The sequence below is a fragment of the Kickxella alabastrina genome (genome assembly GCF_025024165.1).
Source record: "Kickxella alabastrina strain RSA 675 chromosome Unknown BX661scaffold_7, whole genome shotgun sequence".
NCBI lineage: Eukaryota > Fungi > Kickxellomycota > Kickxellomycetes > Kickxellales > Kickxellaceae > Kickxella > Kickxella alabastrina.
This window is the reverse complement of record NW_026251478.1, coordinates 250,727-269,766: the sequence shown is the minus strand read 5'-3', so window position 1 is coordinate 269,766 and position 19,040 is coordinate 250,727. Positions and strand designations below refer to the sequence as shown.

At 48.7% G+C, this 19,040-nt stretch overlaps 13 protein-coding genes across 13 annotated transcripts; 7 read left to right on the top strand and 6 right to left on the bottom strand.

Annotated features, from left to right (window-relative positions):
• Nucleotides 1–52: 52 nt before the first annotated feature.
• BX661DRAFT_180238 (uncharacterized protein) lies at nucleotides 53–670 on the top strand (the record flags this gene model as incomplete). Its single annotated transcript, XM_051535416.1, has 1 exon — nucleotides 53–670. A coding segment is annotated over one exon (381 nt), but the record flags the coding sequence as incomplete, so codon positions are not given.
• Nucleotides 671–829: 159 nt separating this feature from the next.
• On the top strand, nucleotides 830–1,228 carry BX661DRAFT_180236 (uncharacterized protein). Its single transcript, XM_051535415.1, has one exon. It carries the CDS (start codon nucleotides 901–903, stop codon nucleotides 1,207–1,209), a length of 309 nt encoding a protein of 102 aa, XP_051392718.1. The 5' UTR covers nucleotides 830–900; the 3' UTR covers nucleotides 1,210–1,228.
• Nucleotides 1,229–1,339: 111 nt separating this feature from the next.
• On the top strand, nucleotides 1,340–2,112 carry BX661DRAFT_180235 (uncharacterized protein). The gene has a single exon (XM_051535414.1). It carries the CDS (start codon nucleotides 1,528–1,530, stop codon nucleotides 2,065–2,067), a length of 540 nt encoding a protein of 179 aa, XP_051392717.1. The 5' UTR covers nucleotides 1,340–1,527; the 3' UTR covers nucleotides 2,068–2,112.
• A 56-nt stretch (nucleotides 2,113–2,168) lies between these two features.
• BX661DRAFT_170077 (uncharacterized protein) lies at nucleotides 2,169–2,765 on the bottom strand (the record flags this gene model as incomplete). The annotated part of the gene is made up of 1 exon (XM_051533585.1): nucleotides 2,169–2,765. The coding sequence occupies one exon, from the start codon at nucleotides 2,763–2,765 to the stop codon at nucleotides 2,169–2,171; it is 597 nt and encodes a 198-aa protein (XP_051392716.1).
• A 1,094-nt stretch (nucleotides 2,766–3,859) lies between these two features.
• Nucleotides 3,860–4,530, bottom strand: BX661DRAFT_193496 (vacuolar ATP synthase subunit E; the record flags this gene model as incomplete). Its single annotated transcript, XM_051537781.1, has 2 exons — nucleotides 3,860–4,159; nucleotides 4,180–4,530. 2 exons carry the CDS (start codon nucleotides 4,528–4,530, stop codon nucleotides 3,860–3,862), a joined length of 651 nt encoding a protein of 216 aa, XP_051392715.1.
• Nucleotides 4,531–4,663: 133 nt separating this feature from the next.
• Nucleotides 4,664–5,818, bottom strand: BX661DRAFT_180233 (uncharacterized protein). Its single transcript, XM_051535413.1, is given in 4 exon segments — nucleotides 4,664–5,162; nucleotides 5,180–5,233; nucleotides 5,272–5,381; nucleotides 5,560–5,818. 4 exon segments carry the CDS (start codon nucleotides 5,677–5,679, stop codon nucleotides 4,796–4,798), a joined length of 651 nt encoding a protein of 216 aa, XP_051392714.1. The 5' UTR covers nucleotides 5,680–5,818; the 3' UTR covers nucleotides 4,664–4,795.
• Nucleotides 5,819–7,040: 1,222 nt separating this feature from the next.
• Nucleotides 7,041–8,703, top strand: BX661DRAFT_197430 (ribosomal protein L22/L17; the record flags this gene model as incomplete). The annotated part of the gene is made up of 2 exons (XM_051538130.1): nucleotides 7,041–7,541; nucleotides 8,386–8,703. 2 exons carry the CDS (start codon nucleotides 7,041–7,043, stop codon nucleotides 8,701–8,703), a joined length of 819 nt encoding a protein of 272 aa, XP_051392713.1.
• Nucleotides 8,704–8,763: 60 nt separating this feature from the next.
• Nucleotides 8,764–10,166, bottom strand: BX661DRAFT_180229 (uncharacterized protein). The gene is made up of 2 exons (XM_051535412.1): nucleotides 9,013–10,166; nucleotides 8,764–8,944 (listed from the first exon to the last, which is right to left on the bottom strand). The coding sequence occupies exons 1-2, from the start codon at nucleotides 9,756–9,758 to the stop codon at nucleotides 8,809–8,811; spliced, it is 882 nt and encodes a 293-aa protein (XP_051392712.1). The 5' UTR covers nucleotides 9,759–10,166; the 3' UTR covers nucleotides 8,764–8,808.
• On the top strand, nucleotides 9,867–11,491 carry BX661DRAFT_197428 (uncharacterized protein; the record flags this gene model as incomplete). Its single annotated transcript, XM_051538129.1, has 5 exons — nucleotides 9,867–9,892; nucleotides 10,325–10,438; nucleotides 10,501–10,579; nucleotides 10,627–11,033; nucleotides 11,095–11,491. 5 exons carry the CDS (start codon nucleotides 9,867–9,869, stop codon nucleotides 11,489–11,491), a joined length of 1,023 nt encoding a protein of 340 aa, XP_051392711.1.
• Nucleotides 11,492–11,771: 280 nt separating this feature from the next.
• BX661DRAFT_209692 (indole-3-glycerol phosphate synthase-domain-containing protein) lies at nucleotides 11,772–13,354 on the top strand (the record flags this gene model as incomplete). Its single annotated transcript, XM_051538702.1, has 5 exons — nucleotides 11,772–12,160; nucleotides 12,217–12,379; nucleotides 12,497–12,979; nucleotides 13,003–13,196; nucleotides 13,217–13,354. 5 exons carry the CDS (start codon nucleotides 11,772–11,774, stop codon nucleotides 13,344–13,346), a joined length of 1,359 nt encoding a protein of 452 aa, XP_051392710.1. The 3' UTR covers nucleotides 13,347–13,354.
• A 58-nt stretch (nucleotides 13,355–13,412) lies between these two features.
• On the bottom strand, nucleotides 13,413–15,249 carry BX661DRAFT_197426 (uncharacterized protein; the record flags this gene model as incomplete). The annotated part of the gene is made up of 3 exons (XM_051538128.1): nucleotides 13,413–13,649; nucleotides 13,706–14,091; nucleotides 14,166–15,249. 3 exons carry the CDS (start codon nucleotides 15,247–15,249, stop codon nucleotides 13,413–13,415), a joined length of 1,707 nt encoding a protein of 568 aa, XP_051392709.1.
• Nucleotides 15,250–15,777: 528 nt separating this feature from the next.
• Nucleotides 15,778–17,477, top strand: BX661DRAFT_170069 (uncharacterized protein; the record flags this gene model as incomplete). The annotated part of the gene is made up of 4 exons (XM_051533584.1): nucleotides 15,778–15,811; nucleotides 16,745–16,914; nucleotides 17,035–17,266; nucleotides 17,464–17,477. The coding sequence occupies 4 exons, from the start codon at nucleotides 15,778–15,780 to the stop codon at nucleotides 17,475–17,477; spliced, it is 450 nt and encodes a 149-aa protein (XP_051392708.1).
• A 1,225-nt stretch (nucleotides 17,478–18,702) lies between these two features.
• On the bottom strand, nucleotides 18,703–18,876 carry BX661DRAFT_135988 (uncharacterized protein; the record flags this gene model as incomplete). The annotated part of the gene is made up of 1 exon (XM_051532667.1): nucleotides 18,703–18,876. A coding segment is annotated over one exon (174 nt), but the record flags the coding sequence as incomplete, so codon positions are not given.
• Between the last annotated feature and the right edge of the window lie 164 nt (nucleotides 18,877–19,040).

Sequence of the window (19,040 nt, the reverse complement as noted above, 5' to 3'; positions counted from 1 at the left end):
GAAAAATAAATTAATATTTTAGCATCGAATATTTTATTCAATCACCCAAGCGCTGGACTCGAACTACTTTTATTTTTCTCTTTTATTTCTCAGCTAAAATATTCCAATTACATATTGAACAAAAAATAATGCATGCAAAACCACACAAGATTTTTGTCCAGTGGCCGTCTGTGTTTTATACGTGTCTGTGGCAGCGGCAGATCTGCTCAATGATATTGTGAGCAACGTGAACAACGCGCTGCGTCCAATGCAGTCTCTCGCTGGTGATGTTATTAAAAACATTAATTCCCGCGTTGTATCGGACCTAGTTCCGGAATTGGTCAGTGCTGCCGAGCAAGGAGGAAATCTAGCAATCGGCGCGATATCAAATATAGCTAACAATGGAGATACAGCCCATAGCAAAAAAATTGAAAACAACTCCGAAAGCGTTAATAGCGGCGGCAGCAGCAGCAGAAACATACTTTGGGGCTCGGCAAAATTTTTAACTGCAGCCGGTACTGTTGCCTGTATATGCTTGACTGCGTATATTTAAACTCCGAAGAGCTTCCTATATTGTCTAAAATATTTATTACATGAGAAATTTATGCTTTATTCTTTATTCAATATTTCATTCTGCAGGAGTGGCAGACAGGCTTGCTGACGCCATGATCAATAAAGTTATTTACATTCATCCCCCTCTTTCGTACATTCTTGTGGTAAATTGACAGTAGCGCGTTGTAACTGCTCAAAAATATCTAGCCTTATTTAATTTTTCTTCATTTTTCGGCCAGACTCTATAAAAATGGTTGAGAGTGCTGAGTAGTTGACAAAAAACTATAAAAAGGTTTGGGTTTAAAGCATTTGTTATTATTTTCTTTATATTATCATCATTTTTTCATCAAAAAAAAAAATACAATCCGTATGTCACCGATGCGTATGCATTTGTTTGGCAATCATATTGCGCTGCTGTTACTTTTAATCACATTTTGTTTGGTGGGGCGTAGCCAAGCTATACGCAACTATTTGCCAATGCCATCACCCGAAGACTCGAGTGAACAGTCTGCCAATACGATACGTGACACCGCATCTTTTGCCACAGACTACCAGCGCCAACCCCAAAACCAACAGGGTAATATATACACCCTACGTGTTCAAACTGCTGCTTACAGACTAGTCAAAAGAATTAATACTAAATCTGGAGAGTTTAATGTTAGTATTCCAGTTGGTTAATAAGTAAATATATATATATCTATACATGTGTAAAAATAAACCCATAATCTTTGGGGCTTTCTTTGGTCAAGCAGTTTTTGGTGTGTTTGGTTGAGGAAAAACTAATTGGAGAATCACACAATACATCCACAAAAAATGGCTTGGCTTGTATAATTTATAATTATACTGAAAGTTCCAGGATAAAGCAATATAAAAAAGGTGCAGTACTGCGCTTGCACCTATAGTTTCATTGCTGAGTACTGAAGTTATTGCTGCAGTGGCTTTTAGGCGCCTGAATGTGGATACTACTATTTGACGTCAAGTGGATGTATTACCATTATGCCATTTGGCAACTACAAATGCTTTAATAAATATATATATATTTACGCTCGTAGAGCAGATAAACGCTTAAAAGGAGAAAACAACAGGTTCTTAAGTATTTCGTGGCTATTGTTCGCTTTTGGTTTTTTATTTCATATTTATAACATTTCTTTATATCATATACCATTATATACAATGAAGTCTGTGTCTTCAGCTAGAATTATTGGCACAATTGCAATGGTCACAATGGCTGCGACATCTGTTGTCGGGGCAGGAGAATCATCGATTTCATCAGTGGTGGCAAAATCGGTAGAGGCCGAAACATTTTCGATCGCAGAGTTACCAGCATCCTCTGTGCCGATTTCAGTGTCTAGCACTATCTCGCCGCCAGTTTTGGTGCCCCAGTCAAAGGAGCCCGTTATCAGCGGCTCCAGTGACAGCTCGAGCAGCAGCGCTAGCAGCAAGCCCAACGATGCAAGAGGCGCGTCCGCCAACATTTCGCTCCAAGGATCCATTGGCGCCCTGGCCATTGCCGTCTGTGGACTTGCGTACTTTTAAGCAATAAAATATAATTTCTTGTTTTATTTTATTAAAATACAGAAGCCTCCACAATGCATTAACGTAAATAAAAAACAGTCATCTGCCTGTCAATATGTCATTTAAACAGGAGCCAATGCGCTGAAAAGCAGGGTGAGAAGGCACCCAATAACCAAGGCGCGCGGACGACTAGTAGCACCAACGTTGGTGTGCTTGGACGAGCCTGACTCAAAGTTATTCTTAACCTTTGAGCCCAGCAGGTCGCCCGTAGCCTCAGGAGTGTGCATGGGAGTGGCCAATACAGTCCTTGTTGGTGACAGGTACTCCTCGACAAACTGTGCGCTTAATGAGCTTTTAATTGCGGGGTCTTCAAGTAGGGAAGAGATGGAGTTGACTGCATTAGGATCGTGAATCAGGGACTGGAACATTTCCACGGCATTAGGGTTGTTGAGCTGCGATGTCAGCATGGCCTGGAACTCGGGGTTTGAAAACTGGTTTTCCAGCGCGCTGAAGGCTTCAGGCAGCTTTTGGGCGAGATTATCAAAGGGAACGACATTAGTCGTCTCTGCTGGTTCTGCGGTGGCGAGGCCATCGATGCAACAAAGCGTGTAGAGCTGCAATGTCTGCGAGTCAGAGTTGGATTCGGCGGCAAGGACGCGAACCAAGAGTAAGCATAGCACAAGGAGTTTCGTGAATGCTATCATAAAATGACGGATCATGGCTTGAGTATAAAATAATAATTAGTGTGAAGATGAAGAATAAAAAATAAAAAATATTGTTTTTTTACGTTAAAAATGAAGAATGGAGTTGGGGTTTAGATGAGCGACTCTTTTCACCTGAGCTTGTAACGTGGTTTTTATAAGTACTGAAAAGATAAACCGAGTGGACCGGCCTTTCTGCTACTAGCTTTGGTATGTGATGTAATAAAAAAGAAGACGGGCTGCAGTGTAGTCAATACACTGGTCGGTTTTGCGAGTGGATGAGGGAGTGGGGGAGGGAAAAGACAATAAAAATGCCAGTAGAGCTGAACTCGCGAGGCAGTAGTTATTAAAAAAGAAGACGATATTTGAAGTAGTAGTAGGGATAGCGAAAAATAGAATGAAAGATGACATCAACAGACAAAAAGTCTACACACAGCGAGAAACTAAACTAAGATAGAGAGCCAAATGTCAAACCAGAGAAAGAAGACAAACCCGGCAAGATGAATGACTATAGAGGGAGTCACGTAATTTGCGCTCGCTTGGAGCACAATAAATCACAATTTCATTTTATTCCTCGGGATGCAACTCCCTATTCTGATTTTGTTCGAAAACAACAACATACAAACACAAAATCATGCATTGTAGACGGCTTGGTTCATTGAACGAACGAACAATGAGCACGTAAGCTACTAACAAAAGTAATACAGCTCGTAAACTGGCGATATGAGCAGCCAATTTACTGCAACGCTGCCAAACATTTTTCTTCTCTCTTTTTGTTTCTTGAAACAAAAAATGGCCCAAAGCCGGTTATTCTAATTAAATAATTGCCGAGTGGTTCAAAATACAAACAAATGAAAAGATTTGTTGCAGTTATTCGGGTCGAAACAAAAATCACCCGAAAATCTAAAAAGTAATCGGTTACTCGTGCTTTTCGGGCAGACAGTAACGTCAGGTGGACAAACACAAAACGGGGATTGTGTTTTATTTTTGCCATTGAAAGAGTTAGTAAGGAATAAATGTGTGGGTATGCGTGTGTGTGACATGGAGAAGTGAAAGGTAAAGCGGCTAAACATATGGGAGCCCCCATGATCTTCTACGGCCCGATATCGAAATCAGTTGAAGAACCTGCGGTTCGGGGACTGTCCGAAAATGATGTCGCGCAACTGGGGCAGCATATGATCCGACGACAGATCCAGGCGCGCCTGAAGCGTATTGTCCACGCTAATGCGATCATTAAAGGCCGAAACACGCACGCCACCGAGCACAGTATCGGACAATGGCGAGTCCTCGACAACAGTGGCAACAATATCCTTCCCCCTCTTCTTGTAGACCTCCACAGCCAGCACCACAGCCTCCTTGATTAGTTCCAAATCAGCCTTGCGGCCACGAACATTAACCCGACGGTCGTTGAGCTGGACAAAGGCCTGCACACAGAGGTGGCCAAAAGCTGCTTGTACTTCTCGGCGTCCTCGGGAACCTTGGCCAGCTGCTCCTGGGCGTCGCTGAACACGGTATCGAGCATTTCCTGACGCGCCTGCAGAACTTGCAGTCGTGACTTGTTGATCAGCGTAGAGGTCATGATGCGCTGCTTGACCTCGGCCTGCTTGACCTTACGCTGGAACTGCGCCTCGACATTGATAGACTCTTGGCGCACGAGTTTGGCCTTTTCGATGTTGAACTCTTCATCAGCCTTGACCTTGATTTCGAGCGCCTTCTCCTGGGCCTCCTGTCTGATGAACGCGACCATCTTGTTCATCTCCGAATACACCTCTTCGTCATTCATCGGGCGTGTGGCTGTCGACATTGTGGAAACAAAAAGAAATACAAATGATTTGGATAATATGAATCTATATAGAAATAATAAAACAATAAGCGAAAAAAGAGGAGCGCGATTGAAATTGAAATTACGAAAGCAAGGTGGAATTCGCAATTTGGCTTGCCAAAAAAAGTGCACAGCGCGATGATGTAACAATCCACTATACTCACGTGCACTCCATCAGATAGATATGCCTGGAAATGGCTTTTATTTCTTAGCCGAGCGCAAAGTTTCAATAAAAAATAATGCTCATCAGAATCATGGCGGCAACCATCATGAACACACGCGATGCAAACGACTGCTGGCCGGCCGGCTGAGTAGTGCCACCTGCTGCTCCGGGCGCTGCGTTGCTGGGCGCAGTTCCGCCAGAAAAGGTCGAAAAGCCCATGAGCGCGGGCAACAAACCCAAGCCGCCAACAAACACAGTCCCACCGCCGCCGCCAACTCTGGTGCGCGCCATGCCCATTGAGTGGAAGCTGCCGGGAACTCCAAACGGATCAAAGCCAAAGAACTGACTGGGTTGACGCGGCGGCGGCGGCGGCGGGCGCTGGCCAGCGGGCCGGTTAGGCATGTTGGGATTCAACCGGGGTCCTTCTCGTCTCGCCCACGGCCATACACCGGAATAACCTTATCCTTGTCGCACCCGGCCTTGCACACCGGGCACGTCGCACTGCGCTCCAGCCATTGCACCAGGCAGGACCAGCAAACAGGTGGCCGCAGATGGTCAGCACCGGGTCTGTCGCCGTGTCAAAGCAAATGTTGCAGCTGAACTCGTTCGCCCCGCTGCTGCCGTTGCCATTGTTTCGTTGGACATGGTGCTGTCGCTTATGTGTTGCTGTTCTCTTTTGCATTTTCTTCGCGTGCGGTCGTGTGTCCGGTTGCTGTTTCCAAAGCCTCCAAGGTTTCATCCTCTGGCGTATTTGTGGCTGTGGCTGTGGCTGTGTCTAAGTCTGTTCCTGCTATTCGTCGCCGTTGCCGCAACTCGTTTGTAAGCACCGGCTCTGTAGCAGCGGTTTGCTCTGCTTGTTGGGAGTTTGGGTGTGGTTCGGCTCCTGTCATGTTGGCGCCCACTTGTGTATCGGTGTGTTCATTTGTGCTGTTACCTACGCCATCCATCGAGTAAATAAAAAATGCTGGCTAATTCGAATGCTGTGAATAAAGATGGAAAAAAATACAGAAATTTTAAAAGTTGGTGGGGCCAAAAAGTAACACTCAATATTAAGTTTGCCGCATCATACATGCGCGTTGCTCACTATGCCTGCCAGTATGTGTATGCGCAAGACTCATTCAGCTGAGTGGGCATTAAATATTTGATCGGGTAATCTTGTGATCTTGACAAATTGTGATTGGGCCTGCGAAACATCCCCTTTTTATTTGATTCAGTGCTTTTGGGTATACGCATTCGAGGCAGAATTACTCCTCTATTGGAGAAGGGCGAGTGATGCGGGCTGTTGTTGCCTGCTATTGATGCTGCACCCAAGGCTGGCCCTCCTGTAGTTTCGCTCTTTTCGCTCTCATTAGCATATTTCTTATATCACAGGTAAAAATCGGATCATGTCCATTTTTTAGCCGTATTTGTGACGAAAAGGGAGAGAGAGGGATTGGATCCATCGCGAATTTTCTCTGTATGAAAGAGAGACGGCACACACACGGAATGGATGCAGAGTCTTGGTTCCAGGAGACGATGGATGTTTGGATTGGAGTTACAGCTTGATGGATGCGGCGTGAGGAGCAAACACACGCGGATTTTTTAACTGCGGGGAGGAGACATTTGAACCTGCACACATTTGAATTTGAAATTTTGAATTTTGAAGCTGTGTTTGGCCGAATGTTTTTTCTTGCTGTGTTACAGCTTGAGCCGGTCTATTTTGGCTTTTTTCTGAAAGAGCAGCAGGCGTTACTGTAAGCCAGCAGAGTCACCCCAATTCATTCACTCTTTCCTGTCTGCTGCAATCGTTTGAAATCTCGGTCAGCAGCGGTGCTGAGTGGCTTTTGTATGGAACAGCAGCAGCAACAACAGTAGATTGTGTTGGGATGTTTTTTGTTACAGCCATCTAGCTGAAACAAAGGATTGCAGTGCTAATGGCGTTAGGGATTTGGGATCTCAATTCCAGTTACGAAGCGTTAGCACTGCATGCGATATTTCTGGTTTGTGCAGCACCCAGCTCAGTTTACTACATTTTTGGAAGAAATGAAGGAAGCAGCAGCGACAGCACACACAGCAGAAATAGCAGCAGCCACACCCGTTTTTTGGATTTTCTGTTTGAACAACACAATTGCTCTCTCGCTCTCCCCCTTTTGGATTACAATGACCCGCGCTCTTTTCCTGTATTTTGACCGCAACTCTAAAACCAACCCTTATACGATTCATATCACTAACCAGAAATTGTCTTTTTCTTTTGTCATTTTACGCTACATGCAACACCATCCCGATCTGGTTTTCTCTTTGCTTGTGTGTTTTTAGGAGTATTATACCGATGCCGAGTTACTCTGCCACCCCCGCCAACGAGGCCAAGTCCGCCAAGTGCCGCATTGCGTACCTCCGTGTTCACTTCAAGAACACCGTTGAGACCGCCAACGCCATCAAGGGCCGCAAGCTTCTCAACGCTGTCGGCTACCTGAAGGACGTTCAGGAGCAGAAGCAGTGTGTTCCCTTCCGCCGCTTCCACCGCGGTATTGGTCGCACTGCCCAGGCCAAGGCCTTCAAGGCTACCCTGGGTCGCTGGCCTACCAAGAGCGCCAAGCACCTGCTGCAGCTTCTGCAGAAGGTCCAGGCCAATGCTGAGGCTAAGGGTCTTAACACCGAGGAGCTTGTCATTAAGCACATCCTCGTTAACGCCGCCCCCAAGCAGCGCCGTCGTACTTACCGCGCTCACGGTCGTAGCAACCCCTACATGAGCAGCCCTTGCCATATCGAGATCATCGTCTCCGAGGAGGAGAAGAAGGTCGAGAAGGCTGTCGATGAGCGTGCCACCGCTGTTTTCCAGACCCGTCACCAGCTTGCTGCCAAGCGTCTCCGTGCTTCCCGCAAGTAGATTAACAATGCATTGTTTTGATTTATTAATTGCAATGAGATTTGTTTTTTTAGCCTGTGGAACAAAAAATAAATTCAATTATTCTTGATTTTTTGTTTGAAAAAAAAGTAATTGGCTGGGCGATTTAGGGAAATATTCAAATCCACACAACCAACCCTCGTTCCCAAACAACAGACTTAGAGAAAAGTTGAGAGAACAGATGGGTCATTATTCAACTATTTTTAGCTTCTGGCCAGTGAGAACAAGTCTCCCTATCTATTATTTTATTCAAAAATCAAGAGGTGGCAGAAAATAAGCTGACGGTTAATGCTATTGGTGAGAAAATCAAGGCTATTATTGTTGGGGAAAGAAGTCTATGGAAAAACAATCAAGATACCACTCTCTTGTACCCTGTTTTATTTTAAGAAGTGATATTGTGCGCCTGTTGTATTGGTATATGAGAAACACTTTTGCCTCCTGAGATGAAAACATGCTTGGTTTATGTAGTGGAAAGAGTGTTTTGAGTACTAGCAATAGTATCAGAGTGAAAAGAAGAAATTTTCCGTTTGAAGAAAATTTTCTGCGATTTCGACACAAGAGAGATAAAAGGAACTCAATACACCCGTCATATTCATTCCTTCATTCCAAAAAACATATTTCACGTATCTCTTTACTCACTATATATATTTTTCTTTTACTCTTAACCAACATCTTTTTTTGGACTTTTTTTTACACACGCACAAACAAACTTTAATTATAATGCAGACCAAGATCTTTTCGCCGTTATCCCGCTCTGGTTGCCGCCGAGAACATCCTGGACAACCTGATCAGCGGTGTTGGTGCTGGCGTCGGTGCCGTTGCCAACCTCGGTGATAACATTGCCTCTGGTGCTGTTGACGCCTTCTCCCATGTTACTGAGGGTGCTGTTGACGGTTTCTCCCATGTTACCGAGGGTGCTGTTGACGGTTTCTCCAAGGCCACGCAGGGCGTTGTCAGTGGCATTGAGAATGTCGGAGATAATTTTGAGAGCGGTGTAGCCGTGTCAAGTCGGACTTTAGCGCTGGAAAGAACAACGATGATGATGATGATGGTCTGGACTTGTCCACCAGCGGCGCCTCCGGCATGACTGTCAGCATGACTGCTCTCGCTGCCATTGTCACTTTTGCTCAGTTTTTTAAATTAGTGTTAATTATAATAAAAAAATATTATTTTGTATCCAATAAGTAATTTACTACTTCTTCTTCCACGAGTCATGGTTGAGCTTGCATTCAATCTTGGAGCACAGTGGGACAGCCGATCCGACCTTGCGCTCGACCTTATCGAAGAAGTGCAGCCCGGCGGCTCTCTCCACAGTCTCCAGCGGCACGCTAAAGGCAGTCAACGGCGTGGCATTATCGATAACATCATTAGGCATGGCAAAAGCACCCAGTGCCACAGCGGGTCACCCTTGCGCGAGGCCAGAATAACCTTGAAGAAATGGGTCGGCACGGCGACATTCGGCGGACTACCAATCACCTCATACTTGACCACCCACTTGTCGCCCTCCTTCTTGGGCAAGTACAGCGGGCCGGATATGCAATAAACGTCGTCGAAGGATTTAGTCAGGTCGCGCACAAAAGTCTCCAGGCTCGCCCAGTAGTTGCGGTTGAACCCTTTGCCGACCTGCGGGGCAATGTTGGTCAGGAAAAAAGTCTCGTTCATCGACTCGCCATCCTTCTTGGCGTCAGCCGCCGGACACATGTGGCCGCGGTCATACCCGGAGCGGAAGTAATCCTTGAGCTGGGCGCGGAACAGGGGCGGGATGGACTGGTCCTCCTTGAACTCAGAGTTGGCCCGGTCGGCAGTGCCCTTGAGGTTGGCTGCGGTTAGGTGCTCGGCGACCCAGTTGGGGTTGCGCAATGCGCGGTTGTAGGATGCCGCGTAACGTGAGCGAACGAGGAAGTCGGAGATAGGCCCTGGATGGCCGTACTTGAGAAACTCGGAGGCTCCGCCTGTATCGGGCAATGCGCGCACATGAGCCTGGGGCTGGGGCAGCGGCTGGTATTTGGGAGCGGCCGCTGGCTGCTGCTGGTATGCAGCAGGGATTGGTTGCGTGGTGGTGGGTGCGGATTGCCTGATCAGCGTGTAGATGGCTCCGCCGCCCAGAATGGCACCGGCAGCAAAAGTTGCAAGGCGATGCATGAGATTTGCCTTCAAAGCAGAACTACCCTCTTTCTGGAGCGGTTAAAATGTACTAGAATGGGTGGTTGATCGAGGAGATAGAAAATAAATGCCGATAGATGACTAAGGATGACAGAGAACAACAGAGAAGATGGGTGGCTAAATGCTAATTGAAAAGAACTCGTCTTGCCATTCATGGCAAGGGCTAAACGCGCGAATAGCCTTTTCAATGGTTTTTTTAATGGCTTTTTTTTGGCGAGCGATCAAAAAGTATGGGGGGAGGTTGAATCAGGTTCCTGAGCTTTTTTTGATTATTTGATTATTTCGATTATTTTAACGTTTCGCTAATTATTTTTGTTACCCGTCATGCGCGCATTGAACCATGCCATGCGGCGGCGCCCGCTTTTATATAAAAAGAAACGTACTTTCTCCCACGCCATTTGACTTTCTTTTTTCTTTTCTTCCTCCTCATCGGCAGCACCATCTCCATCACCTCCATCACCACACATTAAACAACCCCCCCCCCACCACTTTCCAATAAAAAACTACGCCAATGGCGGACACTTCCATTCCGAATCCGTGCAGAGATTCATCGAGTACCTGCAGATCAAGACCGTGCAGCCGACGCCCGACTACGCCAGCTGCACTGCCTACCTGCAGCGGCAAGCTCTCGATGCCGGGTTCGAGTTCCGCGCTATCGAGTTTGTTCCAGGAAAGCCCGTCGTCATCCTCACGCTCCGGGCACCTCGCCCTCGCTGCCCAGCATCATCCTCAACTCGCACACCGATGTTGTGCCGGTGTTCGAGGCCAGCTGGACGCACCCCCCGTTTGGCGCTCACCGCGTGGCGTCGGCGACGGCGGCCACCGGATCTACGCGCGCGGCACACAGGATATGAAGATCGTCGGCCAGGCGTACCTCGAGGCCATGCGGCAGCTCAAAGGCGCGGTGCGGCGCACAGTGCACGCGGTGTTTGTGCCGGATGAGGAGATTGGCGGGCATGACGGCATGGCAAAGTTCGTCGAATCTGCGGAGTTCCGCCAGCTGAACGCTGGGTTTGCGCTGGACGAGGGCATGGCAAACCCGAACGAGGCCCTGCGCGTGTTCTACGGCGAGCGCGCGCCCTGCTGGATCCGCTTTGTCGCGCGCGGAAACACTGGGCATGGCAGTCAATTCATCGAGGACACGGCGGCGGAGAAGCTGTTGCCGGTCATCGAGCACATGATGACGTTCCGGTCGGAGCAGCTGCAGGTGTTCCGGCGGCCACGCGCCGACGGGTCACCGTCACGCTGGGCGACGTCACGTCAACCAACCTGACGCTGCTGCATCCGGCGTCCAGCACAACATTGTTCCTGAGAGCGCATCTGTGGGCTTTGACATCCGCATGACGCCCACGCTGGACTACCTGCGCTTCCGCCGGTCGATGGAGCAGCTGGCGGCGGAGCACAGCGTGGAGATCGAGTTTGTGCAGTTCTGGGACGACAACACTATGACGGACACGTCCGCGGAGAGCGGCTTCTGGGTGGCCTTTGAGCGTGTGCTGGAGGCGCGCCAGGTGCCGTTCGCAAGAGAGATTTTCCCGGCCGCCACTGACTCGCGGTACTTGAGGAGGGCCGGTGTGCCGGCCTTAGGCGTCACACCCCTGGTGAACGCGCCGATTCTGCTGCATGACCACAATGAGTATGTCACCGAGAAGCAGTTTGTCGACGCCATTGGCTTCTACACCGACGTTGTTTCTGCACTGGCCAACGCGTAAGCAATAGAAAGGGAGGAGGGGAGGGAGGCTGCTGGGTGGGTGTAGCGTAAAAACAGCCACTTAATGATCAGCAAAGTAAAAAATATTGTGCACTTGCGATTGGTGACCAATGTTGTTTTGTGACTAATCGAAACCTCCTCCCCCTTGATCTGCCCAAATACAAAAAAATATGTTCAGCGCTGTTTCTTCACCTCTTTCTCTCCTTCCCTTCTTTAAGTTTATTTTTTATTTCATTGTCATTATTACCACCAACTCTTTTATTTCACCTACCCGGAAAAAGATGGCTACCATTCTTCTTGACGCCTACGACTCGTTCACGTTTAACCTCTACCAGTACCTGCGCAAGGCAGGTGCCTCCGACGTCCAAGTGTACCGCAATGACAAGATCACACTCGCTGAGGTCATAGCGCTCAACCCGCGCAACATTGTTCTCTCACCGGGGCCCGGCCACCCACGCGAAGATCCTGGGATCTGCTACGAGGTTCTCAGCCATTTCCAAGGCAAAATTCCCATCCTAGGCATCTGCCTCGGCCAACAAATGATGTACGAGCATTACGGCGGCACTGTCGGGTATGCTGGCGAAATCCAGCATGGCAAAACCGGGCTAATCACGCATGACGCTCAGGGGCTGTACCGCGGGCTGAAGGGGCAGGCGTTCCCGGTCACCAGGTATCATTCGCTGGCCGGTGAGCCAGACACTTTGCCCGACTGCTGGAGGTTAATAGCTGGACGCCAAATGGGATTATCATGGGCGTCAGGCATAAGGTCTATGCTATGGAGGGCGTGCAGTACCATCCGGAGAGCATTTTGAGCGAGAATGGGCTGGAGATGTTTAGAAACTTTTTGGCTCTGCAGGGCGGAACCTGGGAGGAGAACCCAGGCTACAGGGTCCCCGAGGCCATGGCCAACCATTATCCAGGCCTCAGACTGACCCCGGCCTCCTCTGCGCTGCCAGTTTCCGTGGCAGAGCAGCTGCCGGCGGCGGCGGCAGCAGCACCTGCCAAGGACGACATCTTGACGACGATCTTCAAGCAGAGACAGCTGGATGTCGCGCAGCAGAAGCTTGTGCCCGGCCGGTCGATGGCCAGCCTTCAGCAGATGCTTTCCCTGGGCCTGTGCCCACCGCCGATGGACTTTGCCCAGCGCCTGCTTGATGCCACGCGCGGGGACAGTCGGCTGGCGGTGTTGGCTGAAATCAAACGCGCGTCGCCGAGCAAGGGCGATATCAGCGTTGATGCGGTGGCTGCAGAGCATGCCCTGGGGTATGCGCGTGCCGGCGCGGCGGCGATCTCGGTGCTGACTGAGCCCACGTGGTTTAAGGGACACCTGGACGATCTCCGCGATGTCCGCCAGGCCATGGATGTATTTGCTAGCGGCCAGGACAATAATGAAGGGAGGAGACCGGCGGTTTTGCGCAAGGAGTTTATCTTTGATCCGTACCAGATTGCCGAGGCCCGGCTGGCTGGCGCAGACTCAGTCTTGCTGATCGTCAAGATGCTCACGTTGGGCAGCTGGGTACGCTGATAGCGTATTCGCGCGAGCTCGGCATGGAGCCGTTGGTGGAGGTTAACGATAAGAGAGAGATGGATGTGGCGCTGGCGGCGGACGCCCGGGTTATTGGCGTCAATAATCGCAACCTGCGCACGTTCGATGTCGATATTAATACCACCAGAGTGCTGGCTGATTCTGGGGGAATCCCAAAGATGTCGTGTTGGTTGCGCTGAGTGGGATTATGCACCCGAGAGACGCTGCCATTTATGCCGAGTCCGGCGTCCGTGCTGTGCTTGTGGGTGAGGCACTCATGCGCGCGGACGATAAGCGTGCATTCATCGATGGTCTTGCAAAAACCCACTAAAACAAATTAAACTTTTAATGAAAATATTTTTGTTAGATATATTAAAAAAATCTATTGGTATTTAATTTAAACAATGTTGTTTGTCGGATCCAATGCTGGTACATTGATCGGGTATGCCCTGGTACCGACATTAGTCTCGTTCTGCACGTGAATATTGACAATCATCGAGTGGTTACTGAGGTTCTCCACATATGACGAAAAGTTGCGCCTCGCCAGCAACTTTGTATTATTATTCGGCGGCGCCTTTCCATTGACGTCCTGCTCGAACAACCTATACATCATCTCATCCGTGTTCCTATCTAGCTCATAAGTTTTAGCGGACGAATGCACCGCGCGAATAACAATATTGGCGGCGGCACATTCATAATAGCCGAGGAAATAATCTGTGGCATAAACCTATAATCGCGCTCCGGCGGCAGCTGGGGATTCGACGACGCAAACCTTCCAGCACCACAGCAATGCACATCACCACCGACAAAAGTAACCCGTACATTTCGCTGTCTTGCGAATTCCTGTAGACGTAGGACAAATTGCTTGCGCTCCTCCATATGTACCTCGGATGTCCAATGATCGTTCATGTCGTCTGAGAGTTCGGGCTCGCCCCAGATGTTTACGATGGATTTTTGCTTTGCCAGGAAGCTCAGCTTGGTCAACCCCATGCTCTTGATCCCCGCCAATGTCTTCTCAATGTACGTCAGCCGCGGATACACGATGGGCACTCCCAGGAACACCACTAGATGCTTTACTGACGGCGCCAGCTTGTAGATTCGATCAAAGATCATTTCATAGGAGGCGGCGTAATGATCTGATGTATGGTACGCTCGTACCGCGTGTCCGGCCCCAATGCCGCCGTGTACGGGCCAAATTGCTTGAGCCAGCAGTACCCACGCTCCCCAAAATACCCATGTTGTCTAGATAGCTGCTGGTTTGTATGCCCCTGGTACAGCCGCCAGTACTTGAACGCATACTCTTTGAGTTGCACAAACACCTGCGAGTTCTGAAGGTAGTCCGGATACGAGCCAATACCATCCCAGACATCGTGATCATCGACAATCGTCGAAATCGGAATCGTCGTCATGGACTCGCCAAACTTGCTCGAGAAGAAACACTTTGCATAGTGTGTGAAGTAAAAGTCATCCGCATACGCCGCCATTTCGCGCGTAAACTCGGCGTCCCGCCGGACGTACTTGTCCTTGATGGCCAGCCAGGGTTTCCAGATGTTCGACTGCCAGATCTTGTCCGCATACAGCTGGTCGCCGCCGCACACCTGTGCGTGGAACGGCACCATACTATGCTTTGCCAGGAGATCATCCCAGACAACGTTGTCGCCCCCCAGCTCCTGCTTATCCTTGTCCGATACCGATAGGGACCACCCGTTGCACGACCAGAAGGCAAACCGCCACGGCGTCGTCTGCCCGGGCACAAAGAACCGATACACTGGTCCCGTATTATTCACCTTATACTCCACCGCCTTCTCCCTATTAACATCCAACCGCACCTCAATATCAATACGGTAGAAGGCTGTCATCTTATAGGTGTCCAGGAGCACGCCAAGGAATGGCATCGATGGCGCAATGCCGTCGTTCAGCGTGACTGTCGGCGGCGGGTAGCTGCGTGGTGTAAGCACAAGGACACTGCCGCGCCACGTGGCTGTCTGCAGATCAGTATCCACGAGCATAAGTGCTGGCCCGATGATGCCGTCGGGGCGTCGGCGCATATGCGGGAGAGGCTCACCGGTGGCTGCGTCAAAGTTGCCCTCGTACCGGTCGGGGTCCGCTACACCACCGCTTGCTTGTCCAAAGTAATTGGCTGGCCCGCCGCGCAGAACCCCGTTCTCGTCGTAGCGTGGCTCCTGTATACCCTCATTCTCGTTAAACTGCTCGTTGGAAACTGGGAAATCCATTGGTGAGGGGGAAATAAAACAAATAAATAAGTTTAGAAGTGTATGGTGTTTGTGTTGTCAACAATAAAGAAGAGGAAATAAAAAATAATTAAGAAAAGGAAAGAGAAAAAGATGAGGACAAGAAGAGGAGGGAGAGTAGGGGATAACAGAGAAAAGGATTTGTCTTTGATGCCCTGCAAAAAAAAAGATGCAGTGTTTTTTTGTTTCTCTTTTTGTAAAGCCAAAAAAACAGGTCTGGTGGATTTTTTCTTTGTGCTCTTTATACTTTGTTTTTTGGCATGCTTTGGCAATGGGACACCAAAAAGCATTTGCATCTACCAAAAAGAAGTCGTATTTGCGTTTTGTGTTTTATATGGCATGGGTATACATGAGCTGTTCTAGAAATATGAAAAACCCAACCTGCTAGATAGATGGGCCTGACAAACACCACTTCATTTTTCTGGATTGGCTCACCAACTAAAAACAACGAATCTTATCAGTAAAAGTAATCGTGATCATGTGTGATCTGATTTGATTACACCCACAAAAATGGCATTACACACATTTGATGTCATCGATGATAGTCAAAATTGATATTGAATTTTCTTTTTTTGTTGCGGGCAAATTAAACCTGGCACGGGATAACGGAAATAATCTCGTTTTCTTCGTGAACGTTCTCTTTTGAGAAACCAACAAGAAAGGAACACGCATGGATCGGCAACTAACACAGCGTAAAAAAACCTATCGTGATTATTCTTTCTTCCACCAGAATAAAAAACGATGACTGAGGAATAAGAAAAATCAAAATCAAAATAGGGATTTTCCAGTCTTTGCAGAAATTATACACAATAAACTTTTGCATGTTTTCGCCATTCTCACCCCACGCTACATCATTCCACCCGAAAAAAGAACAAGAAATATCAAAGCGGGCTTTCCTTCGCTGTCATACATACGTATGGCAGGGATGTAAACAAAAAACGGTATCACTATTGGCACATAACAAAAACATGTGCATGGTAGATAGAGAAGCGGAATGAGACTGGACTCGGATGACAAAATAAATACCTAGAAATATTACACCCCCTTCTCACAGTGTTTTAGTTTCAAAATAAAAACAAATAACAACAAATATAATTGGGATCTGCGTATATGCACTATGAATGGGCATGCACGCGTGGAAGGAGAGAGGCGTTGGGCTGGTCCTTTGCAGCTAGTGCAGACCGAAGGACCGCAAAAATAAAAATCATAACCTTGACACAAACAACTAACAAAAAAATAAGGAAAAATAAACATTGAAAGAACAACAGATTTTTTTCTAAACCTCAGCCGAGTTCCAAAATATTGGACATATATAAGACCACCTATAAACTTCCTCTATACTCCCCTTGCTTTTTTCTCTCTTCTAGTTTTAAACATTCTAGTTTTTTTCTTTTTCTCCATCGCCCAGCTTTTCCTCGCCCCCTTTTCTTACCCTCTTTTTTCCCTTTTTCCTTTTCCCCTTTACTTCACAATGCAGTTCGCCAAGCCCTTGCCCTCACTGCTGTCGCCGTCGCTGTTGTTGCTCAGCAGATTGACGAGGAGGCAGTTGTTATCACCAAAGACTCCGTGACTGCCCCCGCCCCCATTGCTTCTATCACCGAGGGTTCCACTGTCGAGTCTACTGAGGAGTCCACTGTCGAGTCCACTGTGAGTCCACTGTCGAGTCCACTGTCGAGTCCACTGAGGAGTCCACTGAGATCCACTGGGATCCGCTGAGGAGTCCGCTGAGGAGTCCGCTGCAAACTCCAGCGAGGAGTCTGCTGAGAGTCCTCTTCATCGGAGGACGTCGGTGAGATCGGTGGTGAGCCCGTTGTCATCACCAACAGCACCCCCGTCCCCAAGCCCTCGGGTAACGCCAGCGCCTCCGAGCTCGACACCCTCGCTGATGAGGAGTCTGAGTCCGCGCCCGCCTCCAAGTCGGGCTCCAAGAACTCCAGCCACAGCGCCCATGACTCCTCGTCCAGCGGTGCCGCCAAGGTTGTTGCCTCTGCCGCTGCTGGTATCTTGCCATCGCTGCTTTCTTCTAAATATGTTTTTTATTTGACTCGTTTTTTATTCACATTTAATTCCACACAAATATCAATTATATTTATCTAAAAGAAAAACATTACCATGCTAACAAAGCTGGAATTGTTTGGGGGAATGATAATTGTAAAAAATGATATTGAATGACATTTGATTTGCTTGCCTTTAAAGTTAAAGTGTATTGAAAATGTTTGAACCTTTAATTGCAAAGGCATTAAACTGCGAAACGGTACTTTGGAAGCAATGCCCTGCGTTCCTCCTATATTGTTTTAATTATAAATTATAGAGGTTAAGCATATGTTAGCATACTAATGTGCAAGATAAACAACAATGACAACGACACATAAAACAACTGTACAGAAAAGAAAATACTTACCATAGACATTGTCGTATCGCTGTAGACAAGGCGTGAGGATTTGGCCTTTGTTTGGGTTTTATCTATAAAGCAGACACTGGTGTTTGTACAGCAGCAGAGGAGGTAGCCGAAACAGGCTCACTATCGGTGAATATTCAGACGATATACTTGGCTTACCAGGCACAATGAATTGTTGCTGAGCTGCAGGAGGCGTTGGGATTGGATGGGAAGCATTGGCGGCCGAGGCGGGTGTAGTGGCCGTAGGGGTGGAGGTAGAGGTGCTGCCAGAGTCGGCGGAACTGGCGCCGAAGAAGCAGGCGAAAGCGGCAGAGACATAGGCATAGGCAGCGGCGGCCGAGGCGCTATGCCCAATGGCGGGCGCATCTGAGATTGCACAGGCGGCAGTGGTGGCATTGGCGGTGGCCGGAACCCCATTTGCTGCGGCAGCCGCGGAGGATCGGCATCGGCATCGGCACAGGCGGTGCAGGCATTGTCATCGCGGTGGTGGTGGCGGCATCGGCATCGGGGCGGGTGGGTGGTGGGGCATCGGCATCGGCATCTGTGGAGGCAGAGCTGCCTTGAGGGTGGCGGTGTCAACATTGACATAGGCGGGCGCGCAAAGCCTTGAAGTGGCGGTGGCATTGGCGGTGATGGTCCGTAATTATAACCAGGATACCCATACCCCTGCACAGGCATTTGCATTGGCGGCGGCGGATGCAGCTGGCCCATTGTCTGGCCCTGTATCTGCTGCTGTTGCTGCTGCTGCGGGAGCTGTTGCTGTTTCTGCATCGTCAAGCGGTGCTGCTCCAGCTGCAGTCTGAGCTCTTCCGGATCAATTGCGCTAACCGATCCCGCACCACCGTAACTGCCGTTAGAGCTGCTTCCACCTGCTGTCTGCTGCTGCCTCGGCCTCTTTGCTGCTGGCTCGCCGAGCTTCTCGCACATGCGGTTCTCGTAATCCAACACGTCCTCCTCGGGGATCCCCATGCTGCCAAAGATCTCAATGTCTGGGAGGTCGCGTCCGGTCATCGCATTCGGAACATGTTTATATTCTCCTTGTGCACCTGCGCGACGTGGATAACCATGCCGTTGGCGGTGTTGAGGCGCTTGGAACAAATGTGGCATTTGAAGTGTTTTGCCTTTTGGTGTTGTATCAGTACCTTTTCGTCTTCAAACTCTCGCTCGCAGTACCAGCACCACGGTTTGAATGTTATCTTCTTGTTCTTTTTGCGCGCCATTTATATTGCCAATAAAAAAGAATAACGATTGAGAGAGAAAAATAATAAAAATTTGCTAAAACAAGAAAGAAGGAAAAAAAATTATTAGCAGTGGGAAAAAAGACACTGTTTCACCCAACACTTAAATTTTATTTCAAGGAACACACGCGCGCATT

Excerpts from the sequence above, each read along its gene's own strand:
- BX661DRAFT_180236 (XM_051535415.1), top strand. The coding sequence starts at position 901 with ATGTCACCGATGCGTATGCATTTGTTTGGCAATCATATTGCGCTGCTG.
- BX661DRAFT_180235 (XM_051535414.1), top strand. The coding sequence starts at position 1,528 with ATGCCATTTGGCAACTACAAATGCTTTAATAAATATATATATATTTAC.
- BX661DRAFT_180233 (XM_051535413.1), bottom strand. The coding sequence starts at position 5,679 with ATGGATGGCGTAGGTAACAGCACAAATGAACACACCGATACACAAGTG. Across the intron at positions 5,382-5,559 it reads AAACCGCTGCTACAGAGCCG|CACCATGTCCAACGAAACAA; the intron begins GTGCTTACAAAC and ends CATAAGCGACAG. Across the intron at positions 5,234-5,271 it reads CTGACCATCTGCGGCCACCT|TGCGACGTGCCCGGTGTGCA; the intron begins GTTTGCTGGTCC and ends GCTGGAGCGCAG.
- BX661DRAFT_180229 (XM_051535412.1), bottom strand. The coding sequence starts at position 9,758 with ATGCATCGCCTTGCAACTTTTGCTGCCGGTGCCATTCTGGGCGGCGGA. Across the intron at positions 8,945-9,012 it reads TCGCGCAAGGGTGACCCGCT|CGTGCCGCTGGAGACTGTGG; the intron begins GTGGCACTGGGT and ends GACTGCCTTTAG.